The 24,960-nt window shown below is 42.1% G+C and overlaps 1 protein-coding gene across 1 annotated transcript in view; it reads left to right on the forward strand.

Moving 5' to 3' along the window:
- The window catches only part of SV2C (synaptic vesicle glycoprotein 2C), a 161,766-nt gene that overhangs the window by 120,426 nt on the left and 16,380 nt on the right, over positions 1-24,960 (forward strand). The window contains exons 4-9 of the mRNA XM_052646763.1: positions 9,677-9,810; positions 10,259-10,348; positions 14,734-14,844; positions 15,414-15,502; positions 20,840-20,998; positions 23,938-24,071. Of these exons, the coding sequence (XP_052502723.1) occupies positions 9,677-9,810; positions 10,259-10,348; positions 14,734-14,844; positions 15,414-15,502; positions 20,840-20,998; positions 23,938-24,071 (717 nt within the window). The remainder of the gene's footprint in view (positions 1-9,676; positions 9,811-10,258; positions 10,349-14,733; positions 14,845-15,413; positions 15,503-20,839; positions 20,999-23,937; positions 24,072-24,960) is intronic.

The raw sequence follows: 24,960 nt of genomic DNA on the forward strand, positions 1-24,960 counted from the left end.
GAATAGTTTCCTTGAGCATTTCTGTGCTGTCATTAAAAATCTGCTGGGAAGGAAGAGAGAGCCTTTGTTGATCACGAGCAAAATTTTGTAAAGAACAAAAGGAAATCTTTATCTGAAATAGAACAGGGGCCATGAAGTTGCATGTATGTTTTTCTAATTTTGTTTAGAAAAAAAATAGTATTATAAGGACAACTAATTTGAAAGCAGATTGATTTGCTAATATAGGGAGTAGGTATCACTTTGCTACAAGTTTTCTACCAAGCCTTGGGCATATGTTTCAGTACAAACTGGTTTACAAGTTTGTTTTGTTCTGTTCAGTTTTGAAAGCGTTCCATTTCTTGCCATGGATCTATAAGGAGAGGTTTTCCTGTGACTTCATCTGGTGCAGGCACAAGATCTTAGAACCTTAGCCCCCGCAGGGGCTTTTAGTCCAAATTAATCCAATTTTCTGACCAACGTAATTCTGAATATTTATTTTTGTTCGCTTTTCAGTTTCCTGAGACAATGTCTGTTCACAAAATGAATACAGTGGATTTATTACTTGTCAATGAACATCAGCTTATGTAAGAGTTTATGTATTAATATGTCTCTAAACATATACAGTTCCTTTTAAATAAACATTCATGTAAGTAAAATAGAGAAGGAAAGTTAATGTGTGCTTACATGTGCTATAAGATAATAATATGAAATATAGTCAATGTGTATTTACAGAGTAATGAGCTGCCTTTATATGCATTTATGATATAAGCTTCATTTGTATATGGTCAAGATTTGACTATCCTATAGGCTATTGTGGTGTATATTTTTATGAAAATCTTTGATGAAATTTTAATTGACCTACATTATCATTACACTAGTACCATATTATTGTCTGTCTACAAAGAAAATTCCAAAGGATCTTTGTTTGAAACAGACACATACATCTCTCTCTCTCTCACACCCACACACCCACACCCCCACACACACACCACCCATACCACCCACCCACCCACACACACCACCCATACCACCCACCCACACACACACACACACACTACACACACACACACACACACACACACTATGCTGTCAGGTTTTTTTAAGCCTTCGGACTTATTTCAGTCAGTGAAGTTTGGGAAGCATCACGCTTGAATGAGTCTTACATGCTTTTACCAGGAGCTCTTTCTGGAAAGGTCCTCTCATTCTTTCTTTTCATCTTTGGCGCACTCATAGCAGATACACCCTGGAAAATAAGCCCATGAATTTCTGTGTTGCAAAAGCCATCAGGAAGCTTGCTTCTTCAAAAGTGTGCTTAGGATCACAAGCCAGACTCAGGAACCAGGGCCATAATCTAACTTCCTGCTGCTGTTTGACACTGGCGCTGTGCATTCTAAATGGTAGGACCAGAGCTTAGAAATGGAGACAGAGAGAACTAATAGGAAAGGTCAGCTTGTTGCGTGGCCAGCTCTTACAGATGGATCCCCTTGGGCCATCCCCCTCAAATGTGGAAATCCAGTTGAATTGACTCTCTCTTCTTAAAGGCATGATTATGTACTGCAGGCAGATCCTAGCCAGGTCTGCATGCGTGTGTGTGAGATTGCTCTATGCATCCCGGTCGGCAATGGTGCTCATGCTATTACTGCTTGAGACGTAACTGGCCTTGGCCGGAGAATCCAGAATCAACCTATAAGTGGTTAGTTTTAAAGATGAAAAGTCTGTAAATACCATTTCCTTTCCTACTCAGAGACACCGGGGCACTTCCTCGCTGCTCTCCGTAAATGAGCCCTGTGGTGCCAATGCTTGGATGCATCACAGTCACAATTAACGTTAGTTTAGTTCTGAAAATTGTGTGAATGCCAAATAGTGTCGTGGCAATCATTCGAGCTTCCTTGTCTTCTCTCTTCTCCCATAGGACCTTACATTTCAGAAAAACCAAAGGCTTGCAACTCTTTGAAAAGTTTTTTCCCCACTTTGAGTTAAAAGTAGTACAAGGTGATACAAAACTCAAAATTAAATAATGCCAAAGCAAAAGGCCCCTAAGAGGTCCCACTCCCTACCTTGAATAGCCATGTAAAAGTGGTTGGGTGTCTTTTCCTCCCACTTGTATTCTAGATATAATGATATAGTCTATGTGTATATAAAAGTGAAACCACTACTGTTTACACTGTTTTGAAAAGAACTCACTGAGCAACGTAACTTGGACAGTTCCGAAATCAGTTCAGACAAATCTGCCTCGTTCTTTGCCAGTAGTTATATGGTCTTCCATAACATGGCTGTACCACAGTTTATTTAACTATTTCGCTCATCCTCATGTTCTCCTGCCTCCACCCACTTTTTTTTTTAATGAATGAGAAGAAAGTGGAAAATCTTTGCTGATATCGGCCACAAGAACTGTCCAGCTGCCCCTCGTTAAATCTTATGACGTCACAGATGATGCCAGATGCATAGTCTAACTTTCTAGCTGAGGACTAATGTTTCATGCTGATTAGACAGTGTTTATACTTTAAACCACTGACAGGTTGAGGGGATAACATTTTATTTCCATAAGAATAAAAGCAGAAACTCATCTGATCCTTGTTCACTTCCTGAGCTTATTGACCGCTTGAGAAAAATGGATTTGGGAGCCACTTTTCCAAAGAGAACTTTAGTTGGCAATGTGAGTTAACACCACTGACACATAAATACAGGTGATTTAATTCTTAGCTATTGAAAAGTGATCTGACCTATAATACTTATTTTTATTAATTAATAGTAATGTTTTAGAACATTGGATCTGTGTTTTATCCCTAAAATCTACCTTCTTACCAAAGACTGGATCATTGATCATATCAGATAACTAGCAACCAAATGTGAGTCAACAGAGTAGGTGCTAACTCACCCATGCTCAGGGAGAAAATCCAGAAAAGAACATGAAAGCCAGCATTCTTCTCCATGAGCCCCACACTTCTGTCTTGGCACCTTGAAAGATTTCAGACGGTCAGGCAGCTGGGAAGGCAGCTGGTTTGTGCAGTCCCAGAGCATATCAGCTTGAGCCTGGTAAATGGCCTTGATTATCATGCAAGACACAGAACAGTCTTATTAGAGCTGCATTGACTAGCACGGTACAGTCACAGCTTTCTGTAATACCCTAACTGAGGCCCTTCCTTGGATGCAGTTTACGTTATGTATAAATAAATCCCTCAGTATGACATTTTAATAGGTATTTTTAAACAAAGTCCAGAGGACAATTAGAACCACCATTTCTGCAAGATTTTTTTTTTTTTTTTTTTTTGGTGAGACAAAAAAGGCATGATGCCAACATGAAGAAAAGGATCCATTTTACTAAGTGTGGCTGAATATCCTAAAGCAACAACCACTTTCCCAGTGGCATGTGGTTCGTATCATGGTCTGGTCCTTCACTCCATGCTGATGGCTCCCCACTCCCGGATGTCTGTGGTTTGGGCTTTGCGTCCCTTGCAAATGCAAATATAACTCATCTTGAAATGGAGCTGGAGAGGAGGGGTCCTGAGAATTCAGTGTTTCACCCCATCATTCTTTCATTCGTGTTTAATCTTGATAGTGGTATTTTAGTTTTACGAAGGATCTGCAAGGTCATTCCTCAAAACCCTCACTCTGTCGATCCCTCACTCAGGCCACAGAAGGTCACCCATCAGTCTCCCCCTGCCCCAGCCCAGGGCATATCCAGAAGGGCAAGGAGGGGTGAGCTCCTTTTCTGGGACTTGCACTCAGGTCAAGGGCTCTCCTCCTCTCTCTAAGTCAGAGGGCTGTCATGTAGTAGAAGAGAGTCGGGGGTCGGGCATGGCACAGTTAGTCTTGGCCGGTCTCACCTACTTCTTTGGTACTGATTTGAACTGTTTCTGTCACTTGAATGTTAGAAATTTAAGAATTTGCTCTCCGTGTTCACAAACCTGAATCAGACAAGAAATTTGGCAAGGGCTCTTAAGAGAAGACTCCTTCAGATTGATACCTGTGTCCCTTCTGTACTCCCTCTACCCTTTTTTTAGAACCTGTTCTAGCATGAATCATACTATTTCTCATGTCTGTTAACACATCTGCCTCCTCTTTTGGACTCGGACTCATTGAGGGCAGGGAATAAGTGTTAGTGTCCACATCTCAGCACTGTGACTGGCACATAGAGGCACTCAATAAAAGTATGAATGAATGAACAGAGAGAAAATTAAGGGATCACTAGACATCAGGGGAGTGCAAATTAACACCATGATGAGATACCACTACACACATATAGAATGGCCCAAACTTACCCCTCCCCCAAAAAAACTAACAAAGAAGTAGAAGGAAGTGTGTGGAGCAGCTGGACTCTCATACACTAGTGGTTCAGTTCAGTCGCTCAGTCGTGTCCAACTCTTTGCGACCCCATGGACTGCAGCACGCCAGGCCTCCCTGTCCATCACCAACTCCTGGAGTTTACTCAGACTCATGTCCATTGAGTTGGTGATGCCATCCAACCATCTCATCCTCTGTCATCCCCTTCTCCTCCCACCTTCAATCTTTCCCAGCATCAGGGTCTTTTCAAATGAGTCAGCTCTTGGCATCAGGTGGCCAACATAATGGAGTCTCAGCTTCAACATCAGCCCTTCCAATGAGTATGCAGCCCTGATTTCCTTTAGGATGGACTGGTTGGATCTCCCTGCACTCCAAGGGACTCTCAAGAGTCTTCCCCAACACCACAGTTCAAAAGCATCAACACTAGTGGTAGGAGGGCAAAATGGCACAGCCACTGTGGAAAACAGTTTGGCAATTTCTTATAAAGCTAAACTAATGAAATGACTTAATTTGCCTGCTCTTAGATATTTACCCAAGAGAAAGGGAAAACTTTGGAACATGCAAAAACCCATCTGAAATATTTATAACAGCTTTATTTATAATCCCCTAAAAATGGAGAAATTCCAATTGTCCTTCAGCTGGTGAGTGGGCAAACAAATGAAATATTCGTACAATGAAATGTTACTGTGCAATGAAAAGGAGCAAGCTATTAATATGAGCAACAGTCTGCACAGATGCCTTATGCTAAGTGTGAGAAGCAAGATTTTAAAAGATACATATAATATAAATCCATTTATATGACATTGTGCAAAATTATAGGGATGGAGGACAGACCAGTGATTGCCAGGGGTTGGGCTTTGAAGAGGGGTTGACTCCAAAGGTATGACCTAAATCAAATCCCTAATGATTATTCAGTGGAAGTGAGAAATAGATTTAAGGGACTAGATCTGATAGAGTGCCTGATGAACTATGGATGGAGGTTCGTGACATTGTACAGGAGACAGGGAGCAAGACCATCCCCAAGAAAAAGAAATGCAGAAAAGCAAAATGGCTGTCTGAGGAGGCCTTACAAATAGCTGTGAAAAGAAGAGAAGTGAAAAACAAAGGAGAAAGGGAAAGATATACCCATTTGAGTGCACAGTTCCAAAGAATAGCAAGGAGAGATAAGAAAGCCTTCCTCAGCGATCAATGCAAAGAAATAGAGGAAAACAATAGAATGGGCAAGACTAGAGATCTCTTCAAGAAAATTAGAGATACCAAGGGAACATTTCACGCAAAGATGGGCTCAATAAAGGACAGAAATGGTGTGGACCTAACAGAAGCAGAAGTTATTAAGACGAGGTGGCAAGAATACACAGAAGAACTGTATAAAAAAGATCTTCACGACCCAGGTAATCATGAAGGTGTGATCACTCACACTCTCCTAGAGCCAGACATCCTGGAATGTGAAGTCAAGTGAGCCTTAGGAAGCATCACTACAAACAAAGCTAGTGGAAGTGATGGAACTCCAGTTGAGCTATTTTAAATCCTAAAAGATGATGCTGTGAAAGTGCTGCACTCTATATGTCAGCAAATTTGTAAAACTCAGCAGTGGCCACAGGACTGGAAAAGGTCAGTTTTCATTCCAATCCCAAAGAAAGACAATGCCAAAGAATGCTCAAACTACCACACAATTGCACTCATCTCACACGCTAGTAAAGTAATGCTTAAAATTCTCCAAGCCAGTCTTCAGCAATATGTGAATTATGAACTTCCAGATATTCAAGCTGGTTTTAGAAAAGGCAGAGGAACCAGAGATCAAATTGCTAACATCTGCTGGATCATCGAAAAAGCAAGAGAGTTCCAGAAAAACATCTATTTCTGCTTTATTAACTATGCCAAAGCCTTTGACTATGTGGATCACAATAAACTGTGGAAAATTATTCAAGACATGGGAATACCATACCACCTGACCTGCCTTTTGAGAAATCTGTATGCAGGGCAGGAAGCAACAGTTAGATCTGGTCATGGAACAACAGACTGGTTCCAAATAAGAAAATGAGTACGTCAGGGTTGTATATTATCACCCTGCTTATTTAACTTATATGCAGAATACATCATGAGAAATGCTGGGCTGGAAGAAACACAAGCTGGAATCAAGATTGCCGGGAGAAATATCAATAACCTCAGATATGCAGATGACACCACCCTTATGGCAGAAAGTGAAGAAGAACTAATGGGCCTCTTAATTAAAGTGAAAGAGGAGAGTGAAAAAGTTGGCTTAAAACTCAACATTCAGAAAACTAAAATCATGGCATCCAGTCCCATCACTTCATGGCAAATAGATGGGCAAACAGTGGAAACAGTGGCTGACTTTATTTTTCTGGGCTCCAAAACCACTGCAGATGGTGACTGCAGCCATGAAATTAAAAGACACTTACTCCTTGGAAGAAAAGTTATGACCAACCTAGACAACATATTAAAAAGCAGAGACATTACTTTACCAACAAAGGTCCGTCTACTCAAGGCTGTGGTTTTTCTAGTAGTCATGTATGGATGTGAGAGCTGGACTATAAAGAAAGCTGAGCGCCAAAGAATTGATGCTTTTGAACTGTGGTGTTGGAGAAGACTTGAGAGTCCCTTGGACTGCAAGGAGATCTGAATAATCCATTCTAAAAGAGATCAGTCCTGGGTGTTCATTGGAGGGACTGATGTTGAAACTGAAACTCCAATACTTTGGCCACCTGATGCGAAGAACTGACTCATTTGAAAAGACCCTAATGCTTGGAAAGATTGAGGGCAGGAGGAGAAGGGGACAACAGAGGATGAGATGGTTAGATGGCATCACTGACTCAATGGAGATGAGTCTGGGTGAACTCCAGAAGTTGGTGATGGACAGGGAGGCCTGGCGTAGGGTTGGAAAGAATCAGACACGACTAAGCAACTAACTGAACGGACTCCAAAGGGGCAGCAGGAAGGAATGTTCTGGGGTGATGGAACAGTGTGGATCCTGATTAGGATGATGCATACCTGATGCTGGCATTTATCATACTCACAGAACAATGTAGTTTAAAAAGTATGAATGAATTTTACTGGATACAAACTGCAAATTTAACTGAAAAAGTATATCAGGGTTGTTGTTTTTTTTTCAGTGCAGATTCAGAAAAAAATGTTCAAAAGAAAACCTGAGTAACTAATGTCTTAGTAGCCTTCAATGGTTCTGTATATGTTCATGTGTACATGCAGACACACAAAAGGGTATGCGTGTGCATGTGTGTGTATGTGTGTGCATTTGTTTAGCAAATATTTAAAGAGTGCTTCCTGTGGACTAGGACTTGCCAAAAGCACTGAAGAGATATTGATGAACAACAAAAGCAGAATTTCTGCTTTCATGGTGTGGAAAGGGATAGACAGTAAACAAATAAACAAATCAGTGGATACGCAGCTTTACATAATGGCAAGTGCTGTAGAGACAATAAGACAGGCCTTGAGGATAAAAGTGGAATTGAGGGTTGGGGCCTCTCTGAAGAAATGACCTTAAACTGAGACCTGGAAAGTACAAAGGAGGCGTCCACGTGTGCAAATGCTCAGAGCAGTTCAGGCACAGAAAATGTCGAATGCAAAGACCGTGAGGGGACTTCACTGAGGACAAGAAATACTGAACAGTCTCTCACTCCGACACTCTTAGAAAGGCTGGCTGACGTACAACCACCATCCTTTCAATGCAAGGCTGGGCTTCCTGGGAAATAAGGCCAAGCCTTTAAAATGGAACTAAGCTTTGTGCATTCAGAGAGCCGGCGGCATGTTGGTGAGATGGACCAAGGGAGGGAGGGAGCCAGCAGCAGGCGAGCTCAGAGACATAGGTGGGGACCTGTTTCTGTCGGCTCCAGCCCTTTTGAAAAAGAATTCCTTTATATGAAGCTCTCAGATCCAATGTGAAGTGAACATGGTATGTTTTCTTAGTTCCGTCATAGAATTTCCTCTGTATTTTGGATATTTGAGACGTTTGAACTTCTGCTACAGGAAACATTGAGAGTAGACATCCCCTCCCACAGTTTACGATGTAGTTAATTTAGCAGTCCACAGAGTCCTCATGTGTTAAGTTCCCAGAAACTGCTCATGAATCTAAGGCTGATGTCACATGTCATTGGTGTTTACATCATTTACCAACAAATTTCATGTTTAAGAGTGAGCACAGGCGTGAGGACATGATATGGTGTAAGATTCCACCTCAAACCCCGGTGGAGAAGGTTCTGGTATATAACCTCAGCTGCCTGGCCTTGAGGAACTCGTGTCACCTTCAGAATCTCTCTTGGCCTCTGGGCAAACAGTGAATAATTACACTGCTCTCCTGGGGATGGAATGTAGACTATCTGACTTTTGCTCACAGCAGCCTTCTAAATACCAAGCATTGCAAAAATTAGAATTTTGCCTCACCATAATTCATCTCTGCCTCCATAAATCTTTTCTCTGTTTTCAATTAGATTTGATATGCTTCATTATTTCTCCTTTAGAATCATGGTGGAATGTTGGTTTCAACCATTTTATATTCATTCAAATATTGGTTTTCTTTTAGTTCTTGAAGAGATTTCTGTTGGTATCCCATTTGCTTGTTTCCATTGTATATGGCATATGTGTGGAAGCATGGGCAAATGCCAGGTCTTAATCATTGTGCTGGTCGGCATGCTGGCAGGAAACAGTGCCACCCTTGGCAGGAGTCACTGAAAAGAGCTGTGTGGGAACGGTCAAGAGAAACCCATACAGAATGATAAAGCACCCTGGAGCTAGTAGCGGAAGGGCCTCCTGTACTTGCTTACGCCTTAGGTCAGGAGGAGAGTGGGATTGCCAGAACCCGACAGGAGATGTGCTTCCATGAGAAGGTTCCCAGGGATGAGCACACCCACTGTCAAACCTCCATGCGACCAGCGGGAGGGGAGAAGGGAGGGAAGGGGAGTAAATATCCTGAACCCTGATCCCACCCTCTGTTCTCCTGCCAGTGCTTCTTCATCCAGCCCAGCTGGGAGCCGATGGACCAGGCAGCCAGTCGGTGTGGCCCACGGGGGGCCAGTTCCTGGCGCACAGCAGAGGCAAGGGTCCAGAGTAATCTGAAGGAACAGACAGGGGATACCCAGCCTAGGAGTCTGCTAGAGAAAGCACTGCCCCAAATTCATTGACCTGGGTCTTTGCAGTTTGCTTGTCCAAAAATATACATGCACCTCCATCCCCAGCCCCAGCCCACGTTGATTGCAAGCTCGTTTCTTCTCAGCACTGTTATTGGCCATCTTCAAGTTGAGCTGGTCACTGTGGCTCATGCCCAGACCAGCTCACTCTTCTGGGGGTGGTAAGAGTTGACCATTAATCGGTTCCAGGTGTGGACGCTCACAGTGTCGTGGGGTCCTCGCTCCCCCTCACCCCTCCCCTCTTCCTTTCCCAGGGTGGAGCTTCAGCATGGGGTCAGCCTACCAGTTCCACAGTTGGCGTGTGTTTGTCATCGTCTGCGCCCTCCCCTGTGTCTCCTCGGTGGTGGCCCTCACGTTCATGCCCGAAAGCCCACGGTTCTTGCTGGAGGTAACGTTCATCATTACAAATACTCAAGGAAGCCAGAGACATTGAAACAAGTTCCTTTTAATCCTAGGAGAGTATGTTTGCCTCTTCAGGAGGTACATTTTTCCTTCCTCCTACAGAACTATGAAGGGTTTGGTTTCATGGAGACATAGTTTCAACAACCAGCATGTGAAAAGGCTGCCTCATGGCCTGAAAGCACTAATGTTCCTCCTCAAGCAAGTGGTTTCCCTCCGTGAAGCAAACGCGCCTTATTGTTTTATAAAGGAAACACTATTCCTTGAGCTGCTGCTGCACTCAGGGTATCAAGGTGTCTGTGTTTCCAGTGGGATGAACCTAAACCATTTGCACTGTTGCACCCAATGGGATCTGACAAGATCACATGGTTACTGGAAAATCGGGGAGCATGTGTGTTTCACGTCCTGGCCATTCACTGTCGACTCATATCGCTTAGGTTGGGAAACATGATGAAGCCTGGATGATTCTGAAGTTAATTCACGACACAAACATGAGAGCACGGGGTCAGCCTGAGAAGGTCTTCACGGTGAGTACTGCTCGGTGAATCCTTTATGCCAGAGGCCGAGAAACCTTTTCTGAAAAGGCCTGGTCGTAAATTCCTCTCTCGCTGCACCCGCCACTCGTTTCTCAGCATCTCATAACTTGCTGCTGCACTGCGGTCATATGTGCTTTGACCTCTGCGTGGAATGGTCTTCCATCCTCCAGTTACAAAATGTATCCTCAATGGGAAAACTCATCTAAACTAATAAAAAATTGAATGCATAATATTTTTTGGAAAGAACAGTAATTTTTTTTCTCAGAACTCCACCAAAATAAAAAAGAGTGGTTTTTAAATCCTTTGATATAGGCAACATGTAATTACACCAAAAGTGTCTAAGTTAGGTTTAAAGGTGATATAAGCAACATATTCAATGTCTTATAAACAGTGTCAGTTATAGTTCTTAAAATAAGTGAAATAGTTCCTGATTAAACAATCCCTTGACACTTATTGACTCGTTACATTTTTAATATGAAACAGATTTTTCGTAATATGAAGGTATAATTCAGTCTGGCCTCTACCTAAATGATCACAGATTCTTAATTAATATAAATTTTTCCTGCAGTGTAATGGAGGAACAAAGATAAATAATGGATGTCCACCACTGAGGACCTGGAATCCCCTGAGTGAACCCTGCTTTTGAGTAGATGCAGTACAGAGGAAGAGTAAATTAAAGGATCATAAGGCAGAAGGAATCTTGAGGTGTCAATGTCACCTAACTCTTCTCAGCCGGTTGAGAATAAACCCTCTACCCAAGATTTCTGAGAAGGTGTCTCTGTAGAACCTCACTGTCCTGCTAACCTGCTTTTTCTTCCAGAAGGTCTCAGCTACCAAGTTCATTCACGATCGTCTACATCAATATGACTATATAAAGGTTAGGTGGGAATAAGATGGGACCACTCTAAAAGAATGAGTCATCTCAATCATTTATATGTGACTTCCAAATTCATTACAGGATTCCACCGTGACACATTCGATCTTTTTCTTATTATGTCTACAACATGGCAAATTCACATGCCTTCCGCAAAGGTCTTCTTCCTGTGCACCTAATTTGAATACTGGTTTTCAGGATGTTGTTTGCAGCAAACTCCTCTTTTAAGTTCATTCACATTCTCCTTAGCTGATCTCAGCTACTTCCCAGATCTTTTTCTCCAAACGGACAAACTGAGCTCCAGACATACATGCTGAAGGGCTTTGTGGCCATACTCCTATGTACTAGAGGCCCTTCACATTCTGAATTTCTAAATCTGAACTTCTCACCTGAAGAGTCTCCAAATCTCTTTTTTATCTGAAGACTTATCAGCAAGTGCCACCAGCACCACCAAAACTAGACCCCTGAAAACTATCCTATTTCTTTCTTTTCTTTATCTCCATTATGTCCAAAAAATCCAGTATGTCTCATTATTCTCCATCCTAAATATCTCTCATCATTGTCTCTTACTTTCTACCCTTATTTGCCACTGATTTGGTTCATTCCTCCCTACTCCCTGCCCTCTGCCCTTGCACCATTCTTCAGGAGTCACAAAGATTAATTGCAGTTTCCAATACAGTCTTTTCTCTTACACCTCTGGATGTTTGCATGTGGTATTCCTCCCACTTGGAATGCCCTTCAAATCATTGATAACACATGGCAAATGTCATACTTCTCCGTAAGCTCCAGCTCAAATTCCACAGTCCATCAAGTCTTCTCTCTCACTCCCAGGTCAGCTTGGGTGTTCTGTACCGTATGTCTCTCCCATCTGATGCAGATTTCCACTGGGATACTTGCTAATTCACCTGGTAATTGCTTAGAGAGCACTGTGCTTTATGATTGCATCTCCAGGGTCTATACCAGTCCTGGCTCCCATGAGTGCTGATGAAAGAATGTACAAACAAACAAACATTAAGGAATGGAGAAGAAGCCTCTCAAAAGTAATATATTGAGTCAGAATGGCCTTCGTCAAAAACACACAAATAACAAATGTTGGTGAGAATGTGGAGAAAAGGGACCCTTTGTACATTGTTGCTGAGAAGTGTAAATTGGTGAAGACACTGTGGAAAACAGTAGGGAGATTCCTCAAAAAACTGAAAATAGAACTACCATATGACATAACAATGCCGCTCCTGGGTATACATCCAAAAAAACTCAAAAATGTTAATTTGAAAAGATACATGAATCCATGCAACCCGTTGTTCACAGCATTATTTATGATAGCTAAGATACAGAAGCAGTCTATGTGTCCATTAGTGGATGGATGAAGAAGATGATATTATAAACAGCAGAATATTACTCAGCCATAAAAAAGAATAAAATTTTGCCATTTACAGCAATATGGGTGAACTTGGAGGGCATTGTGCTAAATGAAATAATTCAGACAGAGAAAGACAAATACCGTATACCACTTTTATGTGGAATCTAAAAAAGCACAGCAACCTAGTGAATATAACAAAACAGAAGTGGGCTCACAGGTATAGAGAACAAACTAGTGGTTAGCAGTGGGGAGAAGAGGGAGGAGAGGAGAGGGACAGTAAAGGGGTAGGAGAAAAAGGAATTATTATGGGATTATATGAAATCATCTGCATGAAACTTTTGAAATTGTAAAACACTATAGAATTCAATGACTCTTTCATTCAATACAAAAAAAGATTTGTTCAGTCACTAAGTCATGTCCGACTCTTTGCGACCCCATGGACTGCCACATGCCAGGCTTCCACGTCCTCCGCTATCTCCTGGAACCTGCTCAAGTTCATGTCCATTGAGTCAGTGATGCTATCTTAAAAAAAAAAAAAAGGAATACCCCTGTGATTTAAAAACAAAACAAAACTCTGGAGTGCCACAAAATAATGACTGGTTTGTAGCTGACCCTGTTTGGAATCCTGCTTTTAACTCAGACATCATCGTCACTAAATACAGACATCTTTGTTTACATAGCCAGGGAGAGGCTACTGCCCACCTGGTATAATTCGAAAGATACCGAGGGTCCTCAAATCACCTCTGTCAAAAGCCGGTCTTGGTACCTGGTTTTGTGCAGTAGAAGTACTGCTTCAGATGTTGGCAGTCTCTCCAGAAAGATCTGCCCAGAAGTTATCCCTGGCAGGGATAGCGTGTGTGCACGTTCCTGTCCTCTCGGGTTTGTCAAAAGCAGGTAGGTTTCGACTAACAGGGTAAGATGGGATAGGTCCACAAAGGAGAAACGCTTTCCCTTTTCTCCCCCTCTTTTCAGGCTTCATTCTCTGTGCTGAAAGCACTGCTTCTCCTGACTCTTGGCTCTTTTCCTTAGGAGAAGGAGGCTAGCTTAAGTCAGGGATACAGGCTATACCTCCATCATTTGTTCCCCTTCTGTCACTGAAGAGTCAGTGTTGGTGCTTGCAACTTAAACTCATTCATTGGACTTCATCTTCAGGTCACCTGTGGGTATTTGCTGACTGGTCCCTGTGGGTTTGGGCTTCCCAGGTGATGGTAGGGATAAAGAATCTGCCTGCTAACGCAGGAGACATGGGTTTGATCCCTGGGCCAGGAAGATCTCCTGGAGGAGGAAATGGCAGCCCACTTCAGTATTCTTGCATGGGAAATCCTATGGACAGAGGAGCCTGGTGGGCTCCAGTTCATGGGGTTGCAAAGAGTCAGACATAACTGAACGTATACTATTTGGTTGTGAGAGAAGGAAGAGAGGGTCAAGAATGGAAGTTACATGGGAAAGTTCTAAGAACTCTGTTTAGGGGCCAAATTCATCAGGTAAGTATGTTCCAAAGAAAAGTGTGTTCAGTCACTTCTGTCTAAGCAAAGTAATTCTTAATCCACAAGTGACTCTATCTGGAGTTTTATCTGCTAGTGTGTGCCTTTTTTTAAAGTTTATTTTCTTGAAATGGAGTTGATTTACAATATTGTGTTAATTTCTACTGTACAGCAAAGGGATTCAGTTATGCATGTCTATGCATTCTTTATCGTGTTCTTTTCCGTTATGGTTTTTCACGAGATATAGTTCCCTGTGCCATACAGTAGGACTTTGTTGTTTATCCGTTCTCTTTTTAATAGTTTGCTAATCCCAAACTCTCAATCCTTCCCCCCGCCCCCCACCTCCCAATGTGTGCCTTTTTAGTCGTGATTCAGAGAAGGGCATTTTGTTTCATTTAATTCCATTACTACTTACTCTCCCCCCTCTTCTTTATGGTGTTCACCCTCTCATTCATTCTTTATTCAGTTCTTTTAGGTGCCTTTGAATCTGTATACTGACACCAGTGCTCTCATATTTATGGATACCTGCTTATGTATCAAACACCTGCTTCCTTTTTGTTGGCATCCGCTTTCACTCCTTTAAAAACAAATTGTAAGCCTAAACGCTACAACTTCAGAGACGAAAACTCAGCACTTTGCCCTCTGTTGCTCTTTACAGGTAAACAGAATCAAAACCCCAAGACAGATAGATGAACTGATTGAAATTGAGAGCGACACGGGAACATGGTTCAGGAGGTGCTCTGTTCGCATCTGCACAGAACTGTATGGCGTAAGTAACAAGCCCGCCCTGACTCGTGGGCCCGCTTGTCACTGGAGGTTAGTCAGAAACAGGGTTGACAGAATCTGCCCCGTGAGTGGGGCTCTTCCCCCTCCTGCCCAGGGCACCTGACTCCTGGTGTGGGACCAGGTAATGGGATTCCCTTGTGATCAGCAGGGTAGCCAAGACGTTGCTTTTGGCGGGGAGGGAAGGTGTTAAACAAGAAGTCCTACCAGTGACAGGGTACACCTGTCTGTTGGAAGCTGATAAATACAAATTCCAGCATTTGGTTTCCTGTAGCCTTTAGCTTGGAGAAGGCAATGGCAACCCACTCCAGTGTTCTTGCCTGGAGAATCCCAGGGACGGGGGAGCCTGGTGGGCTGCCGTCTATGGGGTCGCACAGAGTCGGACACCACTGAAGCGACTTAGCAGCAGCAGCAGCCTTTAGCTTTTACATTTTAAGTCCAAATGAATCCAGCTTGAAGAAAAGGCAACATTTTTTTATAATTTGTCAGAGGGGGTTGGGAAGTCGAGTTGCCTAGGGACTGGCATAAGAAAACTAACTCTCTGATATTTCACAGATTTGGTTGACTTTTATGAGATGTTTCACCTACCCAGTCAGGGAAAATACCATAAAACTCACGATTGTATGGTTCACGCTGTCCTTTGGGTAAGTGATCCTTACGTTTTTGGTGAACGAAATCTTTAAATTTCCCTACTGTAACTCCCAACCTTGCTGCTTTCTTCTCTTATACTGTGATGCTATTAACTCTAGGATTTTTTTTTCTTTTTAGATTTGCTAACAGTTACAGTTTTTATCAAGCAATCATTTTATTTATGTTCTCATAAAACTGGGGTGGCAAAACCAACGGTGTTTGGAAAGTTCGATAAGACCAAGGATGCTTTGCTCCCGTGAGTTCTCCACTCTCTACTCATTGGCGGAGCTCCATCCCTGCTGGCCTCTTTGTTCTTCCTCCAATGTGTCAGAACTTTCTTGAACATGTCCTATCTCGGGTCTGTGCCCTGCCCCTAGACATGGACCAGCTCGTTTCTCTCCTCCTTTAAGGCTTTCCTCCTATGCCACCTTCTCAGTGAGACTTCCCCAAGTACCTTTTTAAAACTGCAGCTTCTCAGTCCCCCTTCAGATTCCCTGTCCCCTTCTCAGCCTTATTATTCCCCATTGTGCCTTCTATCATCTTCTAATAGACAAAAAGCTTTTTCATTCTGTAGGAATAAAGAAGGCTCTGTCTTCCTCCTCTGGAAGCTCTGTGAGAACAGAGATTTTAAACTGTTTTGCTCACTGATATGCAGCCATGACACAAAATAAGTGCTCAATAAATAGTTGTCAGGGCTTCCCAGGGGGTTCAGTGGTAAAGAATCATCCTGCCAATGCAGGAGACAAATTTGAATGCAGAGTTCCAAAGAATAGCAAGGAGAGATAAGAAAAGACTTCTTCAGTGATCAGTGCAAAGAAATAGAGGAAAACAATGGATTGGAAAAGACTAGAGATCTCTTCAAGAAAACTAGGTATACCAAGAGAATATTTCATGCAAAGATGGGCACAATAAAGGACAGAAATGATATGGACCGATCAGAAGCAGAAGATATTAAGAAGAGGTGGCAAGAATACACAGAAAAACTATATGAAAAAGATCCTCATGACCCGGATAACCACAATGGTGTGATCACTGACCTAGAGCCAGACATCCTGGACTGTGAAGTCAAGTGGGCCTTAGAAAGCATCACTACGAACAAAGCTAGTGGAGGTGATGGAATTCCAGTAGAGCTATTTCAAATCTTGGAAGATGATGCTGTGAAAGTGCTGCACTCAATATGCCAGCACTGGAAAATTCAACAGTGACTACAGTACTGAAAAAGATCAGTTTTCATTCCAATCCCAAAGAAAGGCAATGCCAAAGAACGTTCAAACTACCACAAAATTGCACTCATCTCACATGCTAGCAAAGTAATGCTCAAAATTCTCCAAGCCAGGCTCCAACAGTATGTGAACCATGAACTTCCAGATGTTCAAATTGGTTTTAGAAAAGGCAGAGGAACCAGAGATCAAATCACCAATATCTGCTGGATCATCGAAAAAGCAAGAGAGTTCCAGAAAAACATCTACTTCCGGTTTATTGACTATGCCAAAGCCTTTGACTGTGCGGATCACAACAAACTGTGGAAAATTCTTAAAGAGATGGGAATACCAGACCACCTTGCCTGCCTTTTGAGAAATCTGTATGCAGGTCAAGAAGCAACAGTTATAACTGGACATGGAACAACAGGCTGGTTCCAAATTGGGAAACGAGTACATCAAGGCTGTATATTGTCACCCTGCTTATTTAACTTCTGTGCAGAGTACATCATGTGAAATGCCAGGCTGAATGAAGCACAAGCTGGAATCAAGATTGCCAGGAGAAATATCAATAACTTCAGATATGCAGATGACACTACGTTATGGCAGAAAGTGAAGAACTAAAGACCCTCTTGATGAAAATGAAAGAGGAGAGTGAAAAAGTTAACTTAAAACTCAACATTCAGAAAACTTAAGATCATCGCATCCAGTCCCACCACTTCATGGCAAATAGATGGGAACAATGGAAACAGTGAGAGACTTTATTGAGACTTGATTTATCCAAAATCACTGCAGATGGTGACTGCAGCCATGAAATTAAAAGCTGCTTGCTCCTTGGAAGAAAAGCTATGACAAACCTAGACAGAATATTAAAAAGCAGAGACATTACTTTGCCAACAAAGGTCCATCTAGTCAAGGCTATGGTTTTTCCAGTGGTCATGTATGGATGTGAGAGTTGGACTATAAAGAAAGGTGAGCACCAAAGAATTGATGCTTTTGAACTGTGGTGGTGGAGAAGACTCTTGAAAGTCTGTCGGACTGTAAGGAGATCTAACCAGTCCATCCTAAAGGAAATCAGTCCTGAATATTCACTGGAAGGACTGATGTTGAAGCTGAAACTCCAATACTTTGGCCACCTGATGTGAAGAACTGACTTATTGGACAAGACCCTGATGCTGAGAAAGACTGAAGGTGGGACAAGGGAACGACAGAGGATGAGATGGTTGGATGGCATCACCAACTCGATGGACATGAGTTTAAATAGGCTCTGGGAGTTGGTGATGGGCAGGGAAGCCTGGCGTGCCGCAGTCCCTGGGGTGGCAAAGAGTCAGACAAGACTGAGCAACTAAACTGACCTGAATGCGGAAGATAAGGAGATGCAAGTTCAGTCCCTGGGTCAGGAAGATTCCCTGGAGGGGGAAATGGCAACCCACTGCAGTATTCTTGTCTAGAGAATCCTGGACAGAGGAGCCTGGCAGGCTACACTCCATAGGATCGCAGAGTGGAGACGACTGAAGCGACTTAGCATGGACGCGTGCAAGTTTCTACTATGTGCTAAACACTGACTAGATCCAAAGAAAAAGCAAAACAAACGTCTTGCTCTTGAAATGTGAAGAGTTACAGAATAATATCTATGATTTATTTTGTTTACTTACCTGTTACTGACCACATTTTAAGCCTTATGATTTCCTTAAACAGTCCCTGAAACTTCAAACAATATGTAGCATTCAGTGGCTATCCAGTAAACACTGGCTGAATAAATGGAACGTAGCAGAAACTCCTGCATGTTATTGATGATGAATGTTCCAGGGTGTCATGCTTCCCTCATTGTTGCCATTTTTGAAGATTTGTATCCTCTGGATATGAATAGAGATCCCTGCAGAGTTGCTGCCTCCAGAGTCATTTCATATTCAGTGGCCACCACTCACACCCCTGCAGTAATTATTTCATGATCTGTGAAGACAAGAGGCTGGAATCTATGGAATCCCGAGGCAGAGATATTTCAGGAATCCTGATGACAATGCCGATGATAAAAGCGACTTAGTCTTTTGAGCACTATGTGCTGGGTATTTTGCATCCCATTCAATCTAAGCAGTTGCCCAGGGAGGTGGTTACTCTCATCATTCTGATATTAGAGTAGGCAGGTAACTGATGCTTTGATAACTTACCCAAGATCACATGGCTGGTAAGTGGCAAGGCCAGGATTCTAAACCTAGCTTGTCTATCTGCACAAGTGATTCTCATAACCACTTCTTCCCCTGTGTAGCTCAGTGTAACTGGGGATAAATCAGAGCAGTGGTTCTCAAACTTGAGTATCAGAAGAGTTCCTTGGAGGACTCCACCCCATAGTTTCTGATTCAGCAGGTCTGGATGAGGCCCGAGGGTCTGCATTTCTAACAAGTTCCCAGGTGATGCTGATGGTGCTGGTCCAGGGACCCTGCTTTGGGTGGGAAGCACCAGTTTAGAGCTGCATTGTCCACTGAAGATAGAACATCAGCCACATGCATCATTTTAAATATCCTGGCGATCACGTTTAAAAAGGGGTGAAAAAAAGGAAAAGGAAACTGGTGAAACAAACTTTAATAATATATCTTATTATTACTAATAAGATAGATTATTATATCTTATTAATAAAACAATTATTGTTATTACTTTAATAATATATCTTATTTCACTCATTTTGTCCAAAATATTATCATTTCTTGACTTTTAATCAATATGATTAATGACTTAATTTTACATTTTTCCCATACGTATGTCTCATCTGGACTGGTCACATTTAACTGCTCATACCTGTGGTTAGCGGCTACTGCTCTGAAGATCATGGCAGCGTGGCTGAGCTGTACTCTGTTAGAATGACACACTAGAGGCGAGAGGTAGAAAGTGGGCAATAACCTGGCTTTTCCAATAAATACTTAAATGACCTTTTTCCCAGCCTTGAACCTCGGGGGCATGGGCTCTGCCCCCAGGCTAACAGGACCACGGTAGTGAAGGAACCAAGAAAAATCATCCGTTAATAAAGAGGTCATTGTCTAAGGGCCCTCACAGTTTGGGGACCCCAGGAGTTTGTAGCTCGAGACTAGGAGATGGGGTTCTTCAGTGCAGCCTAAGGGGATGAGGAGAAACCTCCGGGCCAGGATGCGCCTGTGTAGGATGGAATTCTTACACATGTCTCTTTCCCAAGGAGGAACTCAGGACCTGGGATTCTCCAAGGAAACATAAGCCATCCCTCTAGCTTGATTCTTGAAGACCTGTGATGAGGAGGAGCCAATGAGATTCCTGTTTGCTGACCCATAATGCTAAGGGACGGGGGTGGGGGTGGGGGGAGTGGGGCACAGTGCTAATTAACAGTGCTTCTCCGGGAACTACCACCTCTCTGAAAGTAACAGGGAGGCGGTCATGGCCGCTAGAGTGCCAGCACCTTTGGAGATGCCTTTACAGCATGCACCCACTGGGTCTCCAGGTGGCGGCCATGGGTGTAGCTCCGGCAGCAGCTCCAGGTGAAGTGATGAGAAAAGATGGTTTCTCTGTGATATGGAATTCTGAAATGTGATCATTCTTAAAAAAGGATCAAGCTCCGAGCCTTTGGAGTGGGAGCACTGACTCCAAGACTCTAGAGTACCAGAGAACTAATCCTAGGGAGTATCAAATAGTGAGAACTCACACAAAGGAAACCATTTAGATACAAGACCAGGCATCACCCAACCACCAGAGGCACCCTGTGCAGGATGCCTCATCTAAACAACAAACAAAGCAAAAATACAAACCCAATCATCAACAGACAGGATTACTACCTAACTCAGCCTTACCCATCAGAGGAAAAACAAACAAATGAAAAAACCCAGCACAAATCTCACCCTATACGAAGCTTACTGAACCAATCTTAGGAGAGCAGAAACCAAAAGGAAGAAAGAATTCAACCTTGAAGGCTGGGAAAAGGATACCTCAAACACAATAAGTTAAAATAATAATAATGAAAAGGCAGAGAAATACTACACAAATGAAGGAACAAACTAGAAACACAGAAGTCCAAAAAAGAGAAGAGGAAATAGACAAACTACCTGGAAAAGAATTCAGAATAATGATAGTAAAGATGATGAAAAACCTTGAAAGCAAACACCTTTACAAACTCACATTTCTTTGTCTTTGCAGGTACTATGGATTATCTGTTTGGTTCCCCGATGTCATTAAACATCTGCAGTCAAATGTGTTGAAAAATGTAGATGAACCAAAAGTGAAATTTTCAGATGCAACTATTAACTTTACAATGGCAAATCAGATTATTACCGGAATGGAATGCGACAATGGCAGGTCCAGAAACTTTTAAATCATTTAATTTCCTACCTCGTCTTAAAAATGTATTTCTTATTTGCCTTCATGACACTAAAATATGCGTATGCATGATTTTTTTTCAGTTGGTACATGTAGTCATTTTCAGACTGAATTCAAATTCTGCCAAATAGCCATTAAAGGAAAGATACACGTATATCAGTTAATTCACTTAAATTCCTTCTTAAACTGAGCTCCTTCCCATTTGTAAAGGCGTGGAATTGACTGGTGTGAAAAGAAAATTCAGAGAGGCCTTGGAAAGTGAGCAAAATAAATTGTTACAGAAGGGCAGAGTAAGGATTATGAGAAAACAAGTTTTAGTGTTATTTAACTTAAAGAGGAAATCTGACAGGTGATTTCATGCCTGTTTTCTGTCTCTGGAAAAGGGGGCTACTCTTCAGAATTCCTTCCTTCTCCACTATGCTGGTTCAAGAATTGGGGTTAAGTTGTATCAGAGAAAGTTTCAGTTAAAGAATAGGAATGATTTTCCAAAGTTAAGGGCTTTGAAAATAGGAGATAAGTTAGCAAAGGACATTTTTGAGTATGGAGTGTGGAACTCCTCGTGATGCAGAGGAAGAACTGATTCAAGAAATGATCGTGGTTTATTTTTTGGAGATGGAAAAGGGCAGAGAAGGCCCTCATTTCTACCCATTATTTATCTGAGCAAATGGTTGCTGGTATGACTTTCTGTTGGTTTACATCATTCTTAGGAAATTCTTCCAGTTTAAAAAGAGACCAAAGTAAAAGTCTAACATAATTGATAAAAGTTTCTCTGGGCAAAAACCAGTTTGGAAAGATGAAAAATAATTCTGTGGGATGCTCATGGTTTGTGTAATGAAAAGGAGAGTTACCAACTAGGAGGTAAGTGTGTAGATTGGCAATTCACTGGGAGGCCTGATCCACAGAGGATCACCTTTACTCTCCCTCCCAAAATACTGACTTGAATCTGTACTTGTTTTTCCACAGAAATCTTGGAGTCAAGTGCTCTATAATTCTAGGTTGAAAATTGACTTCATTATTTAAAAATTATTGTAGTCTCATTAGAAATTTCTAGTATGTCATATTTTTGAGAAAAAATTCTAAGCTGGTTAATCATGGAGAAATTTTTTACTTTGGCAATATAATGATTAATAATTTTAATAATATTAAGATCCTTGTAAAGCCTATAAGTTTATTTTAGAAGGTGAAAAGAAAAAAGTTTTTCACGGAAATTTGAAATACCACTAACTAACACATTTTTTAAAAATAGTTTTCCTGTTCAGCATTCTAAAATGGCAGTTCTTCATGTACTGATAAGGAGTGGCCTCTGAAGTAGACTGAGGAGAACAAAGGAAAGTGTAGAATAGCGTCTTCTTTGCTGGCACGCTGAATGCAGAGCGCCTCCTGAAGAGCATGCGAGAAAATGGCGACAGTGGTCCTCTCTGGGAAGAACAACTAGATAGCTTGAGAATGGGAGGGAAAAGACTTATTTTCTCCTTTTTGAACATTTTGAATTGTTCTCCATGTGTATTCTATGCAGATAGCATCCACTAAAAATAAGAAGAAAAATAATAATTGTTTCCGCTTTCCAAATGCAGTTTCATTTCAGAAAATTAGTGATCTTCTTTAAATGTGCCATGATTTACCCTCCTTCTATAGATAGATTTATGGCTTAGGTGATCTTACTCTGAACTCCTAGAGTAGGGGGTGAATTTTTTTAAGGAGGTTGGTCTCATAGGCACTTAGTGCATTCCAAGCTGACAAATGCAGCCTGGCGTTAGAGTGAGGACGATTTTTAAAATCTCAGTAGTGAATTACTTTTAAGTCATCTTCCTTGCCTAGGAGGGTTGGTCCCTTTCTGCTCTAATAACACTGGTATTTGGTGTATTAACTTCTTCCCCAGTTGAGCAAGCATTTTCCTCTCAATAACTGGTGAAGGATACATTCACAGTCTCTTAATAAATTACCAAGACACATTGATGGATATGTATACATGTCTCCCAAGGGTCTTTATCAACACTTAATATCTGAACCATAAGCTCTTCTAAGATGTCAGAATGATTGTGCCTATTATCATCTCCACCTTCCCTCTCGCATCACCCAAAAATGAATCGGAGCAAGTTTCATCATTCTACCATTTCCAAAAGTAGGCCGAGCTATGGTCATTCAGCTTGGTTTGAGGAATACCTCTTGGTGCTGAGAAGAAAAATATTCTTGGAAATGACTGTGAGCTATGAGTTTCTTGACCCTTGAGATAATCATTCCTCACATAAGTGATTCTCCCATCATCTCTTCAAGATAATTGGAAGTCCCTACACTAGAATAAAGAATCTTTGGGTTATCAGCTTGGGAAATAGACATTCATTAAAAGTAAGCATGGGAGCACATGCTCAAGTTACAGCTGTTAGCCCCAAATAGAGAATTTTCAAATAAAGGCATATGTGAAGGAGCAAGAGGGAGGATAGGATTGAAAAATAAAGAATCGGTAGCCACAGGTAATCTCCAAACTCAGTGCCTTCAACTGTATACCCCACAAACACCCTTTTAACAACATTGCTGAAAGCTACATGAAGTTATTTAGGATGCCATCTCTTTTTCTGGTGGAAAATAATATTAGGGAACAATGAGACAGTCAAAAGGATAGGCTCCATGAGGAAGAGGGGGGAAAGCTAAGAGTTTAGAAAATCCAGAAGCCACTGTCCTTTTTAATTAAGAGAATCCATAGTAGAACCTCAGGTAACCCTCTTCAGTATTCTTTCCTGGAGAGTCCCATAGACAGAGGAGCCTGGTGGGCTACAGACCATCGTGTCGCAGAGTCGGACACGACTGAAGCGATTTAGCATGGCCCATAGTGGAACATCACATCTCTAAATCTGTTTGACTTAACTTTGAACCCTGATGGACACAATCACTGACATGAATTTTTCGTGTGTGTTGGACAGATTTGCAGGGATCAGGTTCAAATCCATAACTTTCAAAAATTCAATTTTTAAGTCCTGCACCTTTGAGGATGTGACTTCAGTCAACACCTACTTCAAGAACTGCACATTTATTGAAACTGTTTTTAACAAAACAGGTAGGTGTACCACTTAACCTTGCCTGGATCCTCTTCACAGCCCTGGTTCTTGGCAGAAACATGATACCTATTTGGTGATAGGTATGGGCAGACGCTTATGGGGGAAGTGAACGTTGAAGTACAAATGAACAAACTCCCTCCATCAGGTTGGGTCAAAGCTGAGCTTGTAGTGACTGTTTTTGTCAGATTTAATGCAGATGGAACAGGCTGAGCTCAAAGTTGGCGGGAAAGAAAAAAATCCTGTGGTGAATAATTTTTAAAGCAGAGAATTAACCTGTAGTCATTTGACAGTCTTGATTTCAAACTCTGCTATTAGCTTAAGTGAGCTGGCCTGAACCACAGAGATGGACAAGTACATGCCCAGTCACATATAGTCTTTTAATTCAATCCATTTAATGGAGTCTGGGAAACACGCCAGGGGAAAAGAGGAGGGAAGCAAACATTGACTGAACACTGACTATATGCTGGTTCCTACCTCAGGTTATTAGACACCCATTGTCTTGTTCAATTTTCACAATAGTGGAAGCTTCAAAAACTGCAGTAATTTGGCCACAGTTGTACAGCTGCTCACAGCTGACATATGAGCCCAGGCTCATCTGATCGCACAGCCCCTGCTCTATCACCCCGCACATTGGTCCATCTGTCCCGTGAGGTCAAAATAATGGCCCAACACCAGCAGAAGGACCAGCGCCACTTTGTTACCAGCCCTGCCTTCTCGATGCTCAGACAGGAGCCACCTCTGCCTAGCTCCAAGTGAGGATGGGGTCAGGGTTCTTAGGGTGTGTTTAAACAGTGATTTCTCACTGTCTTCCAACCCATTCAACCTCAGAAGACCAGCTTTTTAGGCCGATTTTGATCAGCGAGGATAACTGTTTTGATCCTCATTACC

The sequence above is a fragment of the Budorcas taxicolor genome, chromosome 10 (assembly GCF_023091745.1).
Source record: "Budorcas taxicolor isolate Tak-1 chromosome 10, Takin1.1, whole genome shotgun sequence".
Lineage (NCBI taxonomy): Eukaryota > Metazoa > Chordata > Mammalia > Artiodactyla > Bovidae > Budorcas > Budorcas taxicolor.